Source organism: Myotis daubentonii, chromosome 5 (genome assembly GCF_963259705.1).
Source record: "Myotis daubentonii chromosome 5, mMyoDau2.1, whole genome shotgun sequence".
NCBI lineage: Eukaryota > Metazoa > Chordata > Mammalia > Chiroptera > Vespertilionidae > Myotis > Myotis daubentonii.
This window is the reverse complement of record NC_081844.1, coordinates 103,185,094-103,199,972: the sequence shown is the minus strand read 5'-3', so window position 1 is coordinate 103,199,972 and position 14,879 is coordinate 103,185,094. Positions and strand designations below refer to the sequence as shown.

The 14,879-nt window shown below is 46.2% G+C and overlaps 1 protein-coding gene across 5 annotated transcripts in view; it reads right to left on the bottom strand.

Moving 5' to 3' along the window:
• Nucleotides 1-14,879, bottom strand: part of TENM2 (teneurin transmembrane protein 2) — a 402,968-nt gene that overhangs the window by 237,843 nt on the left and 150,246 nt on the right. For all 5 annotated transcript variants that reach the window (XM_059699131.1, XM_059699132.1, XM_059699134.1 and 2 more), the window contains one exon: nt 3,695-3,933. In XM_059699131.1, coding sequence (XP_059555114.1) covers nt 3,695-3,933 — 239 coding nt within the window. The remainder of the gene's footprint in view (nt 1-3,694; nt 3,934-14,879) is intronic.

The window sequence follows — 14,879 nt, the reverse complement described above, 5'->3', positions numbered from 1 at the left end:
CCATGTGACTTAGATGCTCTGGGCCTCAGTATCAACTCTTGTTCAATGACTGTTGTGTGCCAATTCAAAAATATATATATATATATATATATATATATTTTCATTGATTTCAGAGAGGAAGGGAGAGGGAGAGAGAGATAGAAACATCAATGACGAGAGAGAATCATTGATCGGCGGCTTCCTGTATGCCCCCCACTGAGCCTGCAATCCATGCATGCACCCTGACCAGGAATCGAACTGTGGCCTCCTGGTTTATAGGTCCATGCTCAAACACTGGGCCATGCTGGTGGCACCAATTTTATTTTCTGCTAGAGTGTGTGTTGGGGGCTGTGGGTATGGTTCAAATTTCATAATTATATAAACATGCTTTAAATGGGAAAGTTTCTAACCTGTTCTTGTTATGTACACTGTAAGGATAAAAACACAGTGTAGTCAGCATAACACAGGTGAGGAGCTCTATGCTGCTCATACAACTCAGAAATTTCGGGGTCTAGAGGGATTTCTGGTGTTGCTGGCACTGAAAGTCCTTGAGCTGCCCAAGGATGGAAGACAGCTTCTTAAGAGGGACGCTCCCTTGCATTCCAGCTTCTCCTAAACTGGTATTCCCTTGGAACCACGTGGGCCAGAGGCCGCATGAGGCCCCAAATGGTCCCTGAGTGGTTCATGCAGCTCCTCAGAGTAATTTATTCCAGGGTGTTCTGTACACTGGGGGAATTGAATGGAGAGTATATCATAAAAGGTTGCTGACCCCAGCTCTGAGATCAAGAACTGGGGGACGAGGGGAAGGGTCCTTCCCTGAGTTGTTAAAGGCCCCACCTTTTCCCATTTCCAGGAGAGCTAACGCTATCCTGCGTCGACACCACCCACATGCTGGATCTATGGGAGAACTCGTCATGGGGCTGAACGAGTCCAGATTACTCATTTCTGGAAAGTCTCCTCTGATGGGTTGGAACATGCAAACAAGCTCATTTGACACATGGTCACCGCTCCTGGCAGGCCTGTCCATAAACGCCCTCAGGCCAGTGCTTCAACGGAGGAGCTGTCATGTTCTACTGGAACACAGAGTCCCACATGGACCAGAATGGGCTTTGGCCCTTGTGTTGCCTCTCCCTCCTTCCCCGAAGGTTGTTTCTAGGTAGGCACCACCCCTCGCTGCTCCCGACAGCACTTTTCTCTGTGTTTGCAATGCACTGTGTATGCCCTGAAGCTCTGTAATTAATAATATACTGCTTTTCATCTTCAAAGTCACCCACATTAATTAATCCTCACCATACTTCAGAGTTTCTGCACATAAATAACCACCCTGTTCCCACGTTTCATTTAGGGAACTAAGACCCACAAGGAAAGCAACTTTGTGAAGGCTGAGGAGAAAGGGGTCTCTGGGGTCAAGATCAGAACTCACGGTCTTGACCTCCCACCACACTTGCAGACCTGCCAGCCCCCGTGGCTCCATGCTCTCCCCCATAGCTGTTGGGTAAATTGGCTCATTACATCACTTATTTTGAGTCATTAAACTATTCTTCAATACTCCAGGGTCAGAGCACAATCTTACCTAAAGCATACATAATAGGAGATGATGGATTATAACCTAATAAACCATCCTTAGATGCTCAGGTCCATCCAGTAGCCTCAAGACTGAGAATAAATATGTTTCCTAATCCATCATTTACAAGTTACGCACCCGATTAAAACATTAAATGCTCCCTATACGATGTCCCATTTATGTGATCGCCCTACAGAAAGCTATTATATTTTAACTATCAAGCTCAATAAATCAGGCAGTAGCCATCTATCTCTCTCTTGCCAGTGGAGGAGGAGGTACGCCGAGGACAGTCTTGGCAGTGGCTGGCAGTACCCACCAGCCCAGTGGAACATCAAGCCTGAGAAGTGAGCTCATGGACCCTTTCTGAAGTTTCTGACATAAAGCCGAATCGCGCAACAACCCCAGAGGCAACCGAAGGCAATTCAGTTCACTTCCACTGAACAATCTGGGGAAGCCCATAAAACTACCTCTAACAACACAAAACGGGTACGCAAGTGATTGAGGGTGTAACAGATGCCCTCCCCCCTCCTTCAAGTCAACCTATTGCTCCATCCTTCAAGAGGTAAGTGAGAGGCAGACAGGACTTGAACCTCTGCCCCTAGAGAGATGGGTTTAGAGCACAAAGGTGTTTGCAAAGCCCCAGATACACACAGTGCCTTTCCCCGGGATGTCAGTGTCCTCACATTTGGAGGGTACGGCTGAGAGGTGTGCCCAGTAAGGAATGTGAAACTTATTTTTCCATTTTAAGATGAGCACACGGATACTTTGGGAGAGAGCGAAAACTTCACATCAGTTTTGGGCTAGTAATGGTCAGCCGTGGTCAGGGTCTAAGACAGCTGTGGGCAAACTACGGCCAGCGGGCCAGATCTGGCCCGTTTGAAATGAATAACACTAAAAAAAAAAGACCATACCCTTTTATGTAATGATGTGTACTTTGAATTTATATTAGTTCACACAAACACTCCATCCATGCTTTTGTTCCGGCTCTCCGGTCCAGTTTAAGAACCCATTGTGGCCCTCGAGTCAAAAAGTTTGCCCACCCCTGGTCTAAGATCTCCGGGGGAGCACAGTCACCCTCCCTTCACATCAGGCAAGCTTGGGAAGAATGGGATTGGAGCTCCTGGACCAGCCCTTCTCTGGCAGGCACCATACTGGCTGGCTGAGGATGCAGGAGGTGTGTGAGTCCCACTCCCTAGAGAGAAGGGGCAAAGCCAGCATGCGCAGGGCTGTCTTTTCCCCTCTCCTGTGGGAGGGGTTTCTACATAAATGTTGGGAGTTGTTTGGGGGTTGGCCTCCTTTTGCTGTTTTCTAGGTTTGCTTTGCAACAGGGCACAGACAAATTGGGGAGGCCGATCATCATTGCCCTGAAACCAAGCCAGAACCGCCACGTGTTTCAAATAAACTTTCACAAATGTCCCTGTGGCCTCTGCCCGGGCCAGGAGATCTGCCATTGGCAGGCTCAGTTGACAGAGTGGCAGCAGGGGCTCTCTGTCGGGGCCAGGAGCTGCGAGTGGGCTTTGTGTCCAGCCCAGGATGCTCGCATGCATGTGGCACCCTGCCCCTAAGCTCTTGGCATTCACTGCTTCCCATAGTTACACAGGCTGCACCCCAAGGACGCAAACCAACATCCTTGGCATGGGAAAAAAGATACCCCAGCAACTTTGCCAATCTGCTACCCTAAGTCATATTCAGAGTTCCCAGAAGCACAGCTGGCATGGGAGGTGGACCTGATTCGGATTCAGTAGCATGTGGTGTTTATTCCCAGAGATGCTGATCACTATTCTTCTTCTCTTTGATTTTTGGCTGTAGTTAACCAATGCTCATGAATTTCAGAGCACACACCTGGGTTAAAATCCAGTGAGGGAGGAGACTAGAAGGCTACTTTGGGAACGAGGGATGGGTTTGTAGGAACAACAATTCTCAGGTGATCTCCAAGAAAGAATATAGCAAGGATGCTTAAGTTCACATATGAGAACTGTCGTTTAGAATCAAGGAGAAACGCCTCAGATAGAAATGGATTTCAGGAGGGGAAAAATCACTCCAGTCTGTCACTCACTCTTACGACTTCAGGAGCCAACAAGCACATTTCGCAGGCAACAGAGGGCCTGGTTCCCTCCTCCCCGCAACAGAGGCAGCTGGCTCCCCACTCACCGATGAAATAGGCCAACAGAATGGCCAGGAGGAGGGCGGCGGCGATGGCGGACAGGGCGGCACATTTCCAGCTGCAGTACTTGGAGGGCTTCTTCAGTTTGAAGGCCTTCCTGGAGAAGGTGTTCCGGGGCAGCAGGCGGGGTGGCGGCGTGTAAACGGTTCCTGAGGTCAAAGGGTACCCCGGAGAAGAGCTGCTGAACAGGGGTGTGCTTCCAGAGGAGGTCTTAAAGAGAAAGTGCCTGCCAGGAGAAGGGAGAGAGTCAGGATCCACACGGTGACCTGGGAGGGGCAGCCACTGCTCTCTCACACTCTGCATCATAGATGCTAGGACAGTCCTGGCTAGTGACCCTGCCTGCCCAACAGGGATGAAGGGGCAAAATGCTACCCTTGGTGGTGACACACATGAATTCTGCAAACTCACATCATTACAGACTCTCCCATATGCATCTAGATTTTATCTTCTACAACGATTCGCAATGTAGTCAAAGCAAATACAAAAACCGAGTTACTGAGAGAGATTAAAAATGGTGGTGGAGTAAGTGGATGATTCACAGACACGCTCCCAGGACCAAAATGTAATTATAACTAAAATATAAAAAAAATCCTGAATAATCAATGGAAGACTAGCTGGAGAGAATCCTGATAACCGAGGATAGAAAGTGGAGACCACATATTGGTAGGAAGGGCGAAGGTGGGAAAGAGCTGGATGGGCTCCCATAGACAGCAGTGGAAGTTCCAGAGAGATATCTCAGCTGTGGGGGGTTGCCAATGAGAGCTTTGGGGTCTAATCCCAAGCTGGGTCCCAGCAGAGAGTACCATAACTGAGAAAGTTGTCCATATGACATCTGGCTAGAAATGCAGGCATCCTCTTAAAGGGCCAACACACAAAACCCATGTGCAGCTACTTGTGCTCCAGCAGAGAGAGGGCAGAGTGGATTGGAGCTGTGTGAGCAAAAGCCAGGATTGGGAGCTCTGAGGTTAGGGCTCAGAAGGCAGACATCCTGGTTCCTGTGCAGTCATTCCCTCACACTGCTGAGGTCATCTTTCTAACACAGACTTTTGCTATCCAGGCAGTTTTGCCTGAGGGGAAGACAGTTGTCCCATCCTATTGGAAAATACCTTGCCCTCTGGTGTGGAGTGCTGAGGCCCATTAAGAGGCTGAGAATAACAAGTAGCCTCCAGGCAGAAGCAATTGCCTCACCCTGTTGGAAAATTCTCGCCACACCTGTGGACCATTGCCTGAAGGCTACTCAAGGTGCAATCTAATCAGTCTGCAGGCAGAGGCAGTCTTTGGAGGTTTTGAGTCTTTGCCTGATCTGATTAGTCAGAAACAGCATTTGACACTGTATTGCACTAGAGATTGAGAGTCATAGCAGATCAACCTAATACATAGTCACAAAGCCAAACAGGCAGTCAAAGTGAGGAGACAAACAAACAATCCCTAAATGAAAGAACAAGGGAATTCTCCAAAAGAAGAGATAAATGAAATGGAGATAAATTTATCTGATATAGACTTCAGAATAACGATGGTAAAGATGTTCAATAGCACGAGAAAAGACATAGTAACTATGAAAATGGAAATAAAGAATGACATAGCATAAATAAAAAACACATAGGAAGGAATACACATCAGATTAGGGGACGCTGAGGATCATATTGGTGAATTAGAAGACAGGGTAGAAAAATATTCAATCAGAGAACCAAAAAAGAAAAAAACAACTGAAAAACAGGACAGCCTAAGGGAGCTGTGGGACAACATGAAACAACAATATTCACATAGTTGGTGTACCAGAAGAGGCAGAAAGGGAGAAAGGCATAGAGAAGGTGTTTGAAAAAATATTGGCAGAAAACTTCCAAAACCTGGTGAAGGAAAAAGTCACACAAGTTCAGGAGGCACAGAGAACCCCAAGCATGAAGAACCTGAACAGGCTCATGCCCAGACACATCATAATTAAAATGCCAAGAATTAAAGACAAAGACAGAATCTTATAGGCAGCAAGAGAAAGGCAAACTATTACCTACAAAGGAGTTCCCATAAGGCTATCATATGATTTCTCATCAGAAACTCTACAGGCCAGAAGGGAATAGCATGAAGTACTCAAGGTAATGAAAATCAAGGATCTGAAACCAAGATTACTATATCCAGCAAGGCTATCATTCAAAATAGACTGTGAAATGAAGAGCTTCCCAGACAAAAAAAAAGGCTAAAGGACTTTATCACCATCAAGCCAGTATTACAAGAAATGCTAAAGGGGCTGCTGTAATGAGAAGAAGAAAGAGAGAGAAACCTAGGCCTACAGAATTAAAATGGCAATAAATAAGGAGCTATCAACACTAATAAAAGAGAAAAATGATAATTGGCGTACGAGCTACCCTTTTCATTGGCTAATCAGGGCTATATGCAAATTAACTGCCAACTAAGATTGGCAGTTAACTGCCAACAAGATGGCGGTTAATTTGCATATGTAGGCACAATGCAGGGAGGCGAAAGGGAAAGCAGGAAGAAGCCCCCTGCCACTGACAGTGATTGGAAACCCAGGGGGGAGCTAAGAGCTGGGGGGCAGGGCAAAGGCGGCCCTGGGGCCATGATCAGAGAATCAGGCGCCTTTGCCGCCCTGGCCAGTGATAGCAGGAAGTAGGGGTGGAGCCAGCGATGGGAGCTGGGCACAGTCGAAGCTGGCAGTCCCGGGAGCTAGGGGTCCCTTGCCTGGGCCTAAAGCGAAGCCCATGATCGCGGGGCCGCTGCAGCTGCGGGTCACGCTGCCCGAGCCGGACGCCTCAGCCAGAGGCGTCAGGCCTGGGCAAGGGGCCGATCCTGCGATTGGAGGGTGATGGGGGTCAACGCCTGAGGGCTCCCAGTATGTGAGAGGGGGCAGGCTGGGCTGAGGGACACTCCCCCCCACACACACACCCAGTGCACGAATTTCGTGCACCGGGCCCCTAGTCAATAATAACCTTAAATGTAAATGGATTAAATTCTCTAATCAAAAGACATAGGGTAGCTGAATGGATACAAAACATGACCCAACTATATGCTGTCTACAAGAGACCCACCTCAGAACAAAAGACACACACAGAATGAAAGTGAAGGGATGGAAATTTTTTTTCCATGCAAATAGAAAATAAAATAAAAGCTGGGATAGCAATTCTCATATCTGACAAAATAGACTTCAAAATCAAGGCCATCACAAGAGATAACAAAGGTCACTACATAATACTAAAGGGATTGATCTAACAAGAGGCTATAACCCTGGTAAACATATATGCATCTAATATAGGAGCATATATATAAAATCTCTAGAGGACTTTAAGGGAGAGTCATAGTAGAGGACTTTTTTTTTTTTTAAACAATATTCTTTTTTAAAAAAAATATATTTTTATTGATTTTTTACAGAGAGGAAGGGAGAGAGATAGAGAGTCAGAAACATCGATGAGAGAGAAACATCGACCAGCTGCCTTCTGCACACCTCCAACTGGGGATGTGCCCGCAACCAAGGTACATGCCCTTGACCAGAATCGAACCTGGGACCTTTCAGTCCGCAGGCCGACACTCTATCCACTGAGCCAAACCGGTCTTGGCTATAGTAGGGGACTTTAACACCCCGTTGACTTCACTGGATAGATCTTCCAGACAAAAAATTAACAAGGAAACAGTGGTTCTAAAGGACACACTGGATCAGATGGCTTTAATTGACATTTATAGAACATTTCACCCCAAAGCTGCAGAATATACACTCTTTTCAAGTGCACATGGGTCATTCACAAAGATAGACCATGTGAAATATATTGGCACAACTACTTACGAATAAATATTATAATATTCCCATTTACAATATGAGAAATTAGGCTTGGAGAAGTTAAGCAACTATCCATGGATTTAAACCCTGAGCTCTGTCTTATGCTCAAGTCTGTGCTCTTAAGTGTTACCCTAACCTGTCTCTCTTGAGTCTTCTTCCTAAGCTGTTTCCCCCTCCATCCTGCTTTCTGTTCTGAGACCGTCTCTCTAGGTCATGGTGTCGTGGTTCCTTCTTTGGAAACATCTTTGCCCTTGGTGGCTAGAGCCATCAGGGGTGACAACAGGGAAACGGGGTCTCCTGTGGACACCTAATATAACCCTTCCTCAGGGTCAGGAGACTGTTTCTCCAAGGACACTTCAAGGACCATCAACTCTCTGATCGTGTGCCATTCAGGGCTTCAAATGTAGCTTGCCACACCTTTTACAATGATAGCTTATCTTCCAAGACATATATACTAGTGGACTTTAAAGCATAGGTTAGGTAGAGTCTAGACTTTGAGCAGCTGAAAGCCAGGGGCTTTGTCTCCTATAACATGTTCACCTTTATGTGCCCAACTCTAAGTTCGTTCAGCATGCAGGGGAGATGTGAATGAACGAGCAAATGAATGAATGCATGCATGAATGGAGCTCCCTCGCTGTGTTGTGATTTTTACTTAGCTTCAATTCTAAGATCCCAAAATCTTTTACGGGCATTCCCTTCTCTTCAAGTCTCCAGTAGGTGCAACTGTATTTATGGACCACTGACTATTTGTCAGTGACAACGCTAAATGTTTTACTTGCACTAAAGCTCACATCAACCCTGGGTGGTAGGTACTATGATGACTGCAGTTGTACAGATGAGAAAATGGAAGTTAAGAGTTAGCAAGCTGGGTCTGTAAAGCTCCAGCTCCATCTGCCTGGCTCTAAGAGCTCTAATTGAGCTACTATACCATACTGCCCCTGCACACTGGGGCTAGCAAGCTTGCCCAGCGGGGTTCTGAGGCAACATCCCTGTCGTTACACACATTTGCATCTTGGCTGCTTCCAGACAAAACCTTGAAAGTATTTAAATCCTTGATGAAGATCAAACAGGCCTGATATGACTAGCAATCATGTCAGAAAATGAGCATCTCAGTGGATTATTTAACATAGCTTACATTAAAATAAACAACTAAGTCATATTTAAATGTTATTTGTACTCTAAGTATGTTTGATGACCTGAATGAAGTTGAGAGGTTTGGGTTGTGAGGGGGCAACTTTAAGGCTCATGGGGTCCTTTCATACATAAGGTCCTGTATTCCTTGTCCAGTAGCTCCAGGTTACAAAGGGTCCGTTAACAGAGGAGGCAGTAGGCACAGTGTGTAAAGGCAGAATTTTGGAGCAAGATACATCTGGATTGGAGTCCTGGACAAGGAAGCCAGGGAGGAGCCTGCAACTGAGGTACATGCCCTTGACCGGAATCAAACCCAGGACCCTTTGGTCTGCAGGCCAATGCTCTATGCACTGAGCCAAACTGGCTAGGTCGTAACCTTAATAATTAACGTATCTGTCCCAAGTCAAACTGTGAAATCCTTGACACTTGATACTTCAGCTATTACTCTTAGGATGTCCAGAGCCTAAAACCCAGTGCTCAACATCAGCCATATTTGTTGACAGAATCAGTAAATTAGAAACAGGAGTATTTTAGCAACATGAGAGAAATCACAAGATGAAGATTAGGAAATTTAAGTTGGCGTTAATGTTATTTTTAATGCAGTCATTTATAGGAACAGAAGGAAATAGCCATTATTCCTGTGGTATGGGATTGCTTCATGAGATCCTAGAATTGCCCTCTTGCAATCCAGTCTATTTTCCATACCTCTTTCTAAAAAGATTACATCATAAATCACCACTTTTACCCCTCCCTCAAACAAACAAACAATAAATAAAAAAGGCTGGCAATAACTCTTAGAATAAATCTTCCTGTGGCCTACAAGGCCTTGCATGACCTGCCCTCTGGCAACCCTTCCAACCAGATCTTCTACCACTTTATCCTCCCATCAGTTATACTGTCCTTTTCCTAGTCTTCATCATAACACATCCATCACATTCCTGCCCCAGGGCCTTTGCACTTGCTGTTCCCTCCACCTGGAAATATATGCATGACTTATTTCTCCACCTCGTTTCACCACTGCTCCCGAGAAATCTTCTCTGGCCCCCCTCACTCCTTTCTCTGTCATTTTCCATCCTGTTATAACTGTTTTGTTTTTCTTCATCATATATGCATTTGTGTATTCTTTATCACCTGCATCTATCATTCAGAACTGAATCTCTATGAAGTTTAAAATAATAATGTATTTTGTCTGATTTGTTCAATGCTATATCTTAATATCTAGAATAGAGCCTGGGACATAATGGGCATTCAACACATCTTTGTTAAATGAATGACCTACAGCCTTTCCAAGGTCAAAATAATAAATATTAAAAGGACATGACTGTGAACATTTTTAAATAAGTCAGTCAGAGAGAGACAAGTATCACATGATCTCACTCATATGTGGAAAATAAACTGATGAACAAAACAGATCAAGTGACATGGAACAGACTGATGAATTTCAGAGGGAAGGTGGGGGTGGGGAGGTGGGTGGGAAGAGATCAACCAAAGAACTTGTATGCACATATGCATAACCCATGGACACGGACAATAGGGTGGTGGAGTCCTGGGGTTGGGGGCGGGGCAGGCTAGAAGAGGTCAATTGGGGATAGAAAAGGTACATACATAATACTTTCAACCATAAAGATTAAGTAAACATTTTTTTAATTTTAAGATTATGATTCCTTCTGCCCTATTGATTCTTGCTTTCCAAACAGATTTACAAGTTTGTAAAGCAAGTGTCTACATTTACACATACAGGCGAGATCCCTCCACAGAAAAACAACCCATATACTTCCCATCAGGCATTGCCCCTCGATAAAGATAAACCTCTCAGGCTGCTCAGGGGTATCACAGCGTCTGCGGTAGTCACAGCTGAACGAAACCCGCTCAGTTATCACATCTCTTCTTTCTCATCGCCGGTGCTTCAAACGATTAAACCAAAATACCAGATATGTAGACTCCTGTTTCTGCCACAACATGGTTACACCCTGGTGTTACAAATCTTTAGAAGGTTCAATTCAGCAAACAAACAAACAAAAAAAAGAAAGGTTCTAAAGAAACAATCTTCAGATTGTGTCCCCCAAATACCTGCTTTAGGGTGACTTGAGTGTTCCGTTAGGAAAGTACAAATTCCTGGCTCTGACCAGACCCACGCCTGGGGTCTGGGAGTGCATCCCCTACGAAGCTCCCTAGGTGATTTGAATGTACGCTCAAGTTTAAGAAACTCTACCCTAACCGTTTCTGCAGCTTTTAAATGTGTCTAACTTACAGACAACACACTAGATGGTGAGTGGATATATTTTTTTAAATGCAAGTTTTGAGTGCTGCTGTTTTTAGGGGTGAAGTGTCATGAAGTTGCCAACTTCCTTTCAAATGATTCAGCAAAAAGATCTTTATATCTCTCTATGTACAGATAGACGAGGCAAATGGGGCAAAATGATAGCAATTGTTGAAACTAGGTGGTTATTCTATTGTGCTATTCTTCCAACTTTTCTGGGTGTTGGAAAATTTTCATAATTCCGGGTTGAAAAAATGGCAAGTTCTGATTCACTCAAGGACTGCCCTCCCATGTTGCAGAAAAAAACAATAAATAAAATGAAGCCAGACCCAAAGGTAACGGTCTGGCCAGACGGCCACTGGGAGGACCAAGGAGGCTGAGAGGACTTGGGATTGTTCCCCGAGCCAGCTGGGAAACGAGGAATCATTGGTGATGCCCCAACTGAACTGCTCCCCAGCGGCTGGTCATGGAAGGAGCTCAGCGCGGTACTCCAGGCGTCAGCAAAAATGTGTCGCTTCCAAATGCACTTGACATTTTTCAAGCACAACTCAACTGCTCTCAGAATTGGCCACTTATGTCTCGGGAAGGAAAGGCAAATGAGGGGCCCCCAAAGTGCTGTCCTTGGAGTTTGCTGACACTCAGAGGGATAGAGAGAACCAGTCCTCGAGGGCTCACGAAGAGCACCAGGAGAGCCTGCACACCCTTCCCCAGCCACGAGAGCTACCGGGCTTCGGTCCTAGCACACAGCGTCCCTCCGGGCACAGGGCAGGCCCGCAGAATGGCCATGCGATTGAGTAGTGAGACTCAGGAAGGACGGCCCTCCAGGTGCCCAGCTCTGAGCCCTGGGTCCCAGGGATTTCTTAAGAATACAGCCACCGTCACGTCCCCCGAAGCTGCCAATCTTTTGGAGAAATGTCTCCCCTTTTCTCATGTGAACACAAAAGCATTTAATGAACACCAAGAGAGCTAGCAGCCATCCTTTTGGGCGTTTTCTGAGAGACGGCAAAAATGTGTAGTCGAGGCAGACTCTTGGCAAACCAGGCTTTGGCCCCAGCTTGGCTTAGAAAATGAAGGGCATGCATGTTCTCTGATGAAACAATGATGGAAGATTCTCCAAAGAAGTCCAACAAACAAGAAACTCGCGCATAGCATCCATGCCAGGAGGGCGCCGTCAATTCAAAATGCCGTGGGGTTTTATTTTACCCTTGGGATGCAGAAGGAGCTTGGCTGCTCTCGAGGGGAAGCTTCGAGAAGAGGTTGCTGGTAAGATGACGTAAGGCCCCAACAAAAGACTTCCCTCTCTCTTTTAAGCGTCAATCACAAGGAAACACACTCGCTAGCCACGCAGCCTACCAAAGAAGGAACACATGCAGCCGATCCCTTACCACCCAGTGCATTTCCCAGCTGCAACCAGTGGGGTCCCAGGAGGCTGGCTGCCGACCGGCTCCAGGTTTGGCTTTCCTCCCAAGGGGAAGTCCTAGCAAGCCTTCGAAACAGAGACGTGCTACATAAATAATGGCATTGTCTCAGCCCCAGAGGTCAAGTTTCTGTTTTTTCCCCCTCTTTTCCTTCCTCTCTCTCAACCTGCACCCCACTACCTCGCCCCAGCTCAGCACTCAGCTAAGGGGGACGCCAATGACTGACAGTGCAGGTGAGTTCCCTTTGGCCCATGAAGTCAGTTTCCACCAACATTCTCCTTGAAACCGAACAAAAGCCCTGAATGGTTTCGACGTAGCGCGTGTGCAAAAAAGCGGCTCTGGTATCAGGAAAACGGGTGTTCACTGTTGCTCTACCGAGAAAACGGACCTCCCAGTAAATAAACTCCCAGGTGTGTGGAGCAGCGGATGAAAATATTGATACTCAGGCCATTAATTCCTAAAAGAGTTTTTGAAAAAAAATCCTCACACAAAGATATCTTTTTATTGATTTTCAGAGAAAGAGGAAGGGAGAGAGAGAAAGGGAGCGAGAAAAACATCGATCGGTTGTCTCCCATATGTAACTGGAAATCGAACCGGCAATCATTTGGTGCATGGTATGACACTCCAAATAACTGACCACCCAGCCAAGAGCCTAAAAGATTTTTAAAAATATGTTTTTATCGATTTTTAGAGAGAGGAAGGGAAAGGGAAAGAGAGACAGAAACATCAATGATAAAAGATACACACTGATCAGCTGCCTCCTACATGTCCCCCACTGGGTACTGAGCCTGCAACCTGGGTATGTGCCCCGGCTGGGAATCAAATAGTGACCTCTTGGTGCAAGGTTTGATGCTCAACCACTGAGCCACACCAGCTGGGCCCTAAAAGATTTTAAAGCATAAATGCCATTGCTGAAATTTGATAAAACAAACAAACAAACAACCCAGAGAAGGGATAGAGCGGGAATGGGGATGTGGGACCAGTGAGGGAGACCAGGTGTGCAGCAGAGAACGCGAGATTTCATCACATTTTACTGGTACTGGCCGCGCTCTTTGAAGCATCAGGTTTATTGTCTCTAAAGGAGGAAGTTTACTACAGAGGCAGCCTATAAAGGGTACTGTGGCATGTCAAGTTACTGTAATTAGGTTTTCAGGAGTCATAATAAAACATTTAGCTGGAGAGAGGTTAAATAACCAGCATACTTTCTGGAATCGTTATTATACTCTCCCACACGAGAAGGAATGGTGCTGAAAGAAGGGAAACTCAATGGGTGGGACCCTGGGAGAGGGAAGGTGGGAGGGAGAGATAGAGATAGAGATAGAGATAGAGATAGAGAGAGAGAGAGAGAGAGAGAGAGAGAGAGAGAGGGAGAAATGGGATGTGGAGAGAAAGAGGAAGAGAGAGAGAAGCCTACAGGATGAGCTGGAAAAAGCACAAGAGACTATGAGAAAGGAGACCTTGGATACTGTGCTGCTCAGCCACTTCTTGACTAGCAAAACTAAGTAATCTTTAAAGGGTTCTGCCTTTATTTTCCTTTTTGCAAATGTAAAATGTGCACATTATTTAAAAAAACCAAGTACATAAATTAAAAAACAAACAAACCAGACAGCAAAAGGCTCCTATACTCTTGAGGGACAGACTGGTAAACATTTGATAGAGTCAGACTTTCCCCCACATATAAACATCCCTGCATTATTGTTCTTCTTATTGATTTAACTAGAGGCCCGGTGCATGAAATTCATGCGGGGGGGGGGGCAGGGGGGGGAGGGATTGGGTCTCCCTCTGCCCAGCCTGCACCCTCTTCAATCTGGGACTCCTCGGGGGATGTCTGATTGCTGGTTTAGGCCAGATTGGGCCTAAATCAGCAGTTGGACATCCCTCTCACAATCCTGGACCACTAGCTCCTAATTGCTCACCTGCCTGCCTGTTCACCCCTAACAGTCCTGCCCTGCTGGCCGGGTCACCCCCAACTGCCTCCCTCTGCCGGCCTGGTCGCCCCTCACAGCCTGATTGTTCAGTCATTTGGTCATCCCTCACTAACCTCCCTGCTGGCCTGGTCGCCCCATGTAGCCTGCTTGTTCAGTCATTTGGTTGTCCCTCACTAACACCCTGCCGGCCTGGTCGTAGGCAGCCATCTTGTGAGGGCGTGAGGGTCAATTTGCATATTACCCCTTTATAGGATTGTTTGAAACCAATAGGATTTTACCAAAGAGGCGGTACTAAGCCTACAGATTCTGGACTTGGACGACCAGGGTTTGGCTCCTATACTTATCACTGTGTGACATTGGGCAAGTGACTTAACCTCTCTGGGTCCCGGTGGCCTCACCTATAAAGTTTGAGGATGCTAGTACCCACTTCATGGGCTGGTTTGGGGGAGTGGTGAGTTTATTTACATGACATGCTTAACATTCATCTTGATGTCCAGTGAACGGTCAGTAAGCGTAGCTATTAATCCACTGAAGGGCAGCAAACATGTATATCCTACTCTTTACTAGATCTCCTTGATCTCACACAGTGCCCAGCTCACTTCAGCACCTTGTGGGACGAATGAGTTGTTCTAATTAGCACAGCCCCTCAAA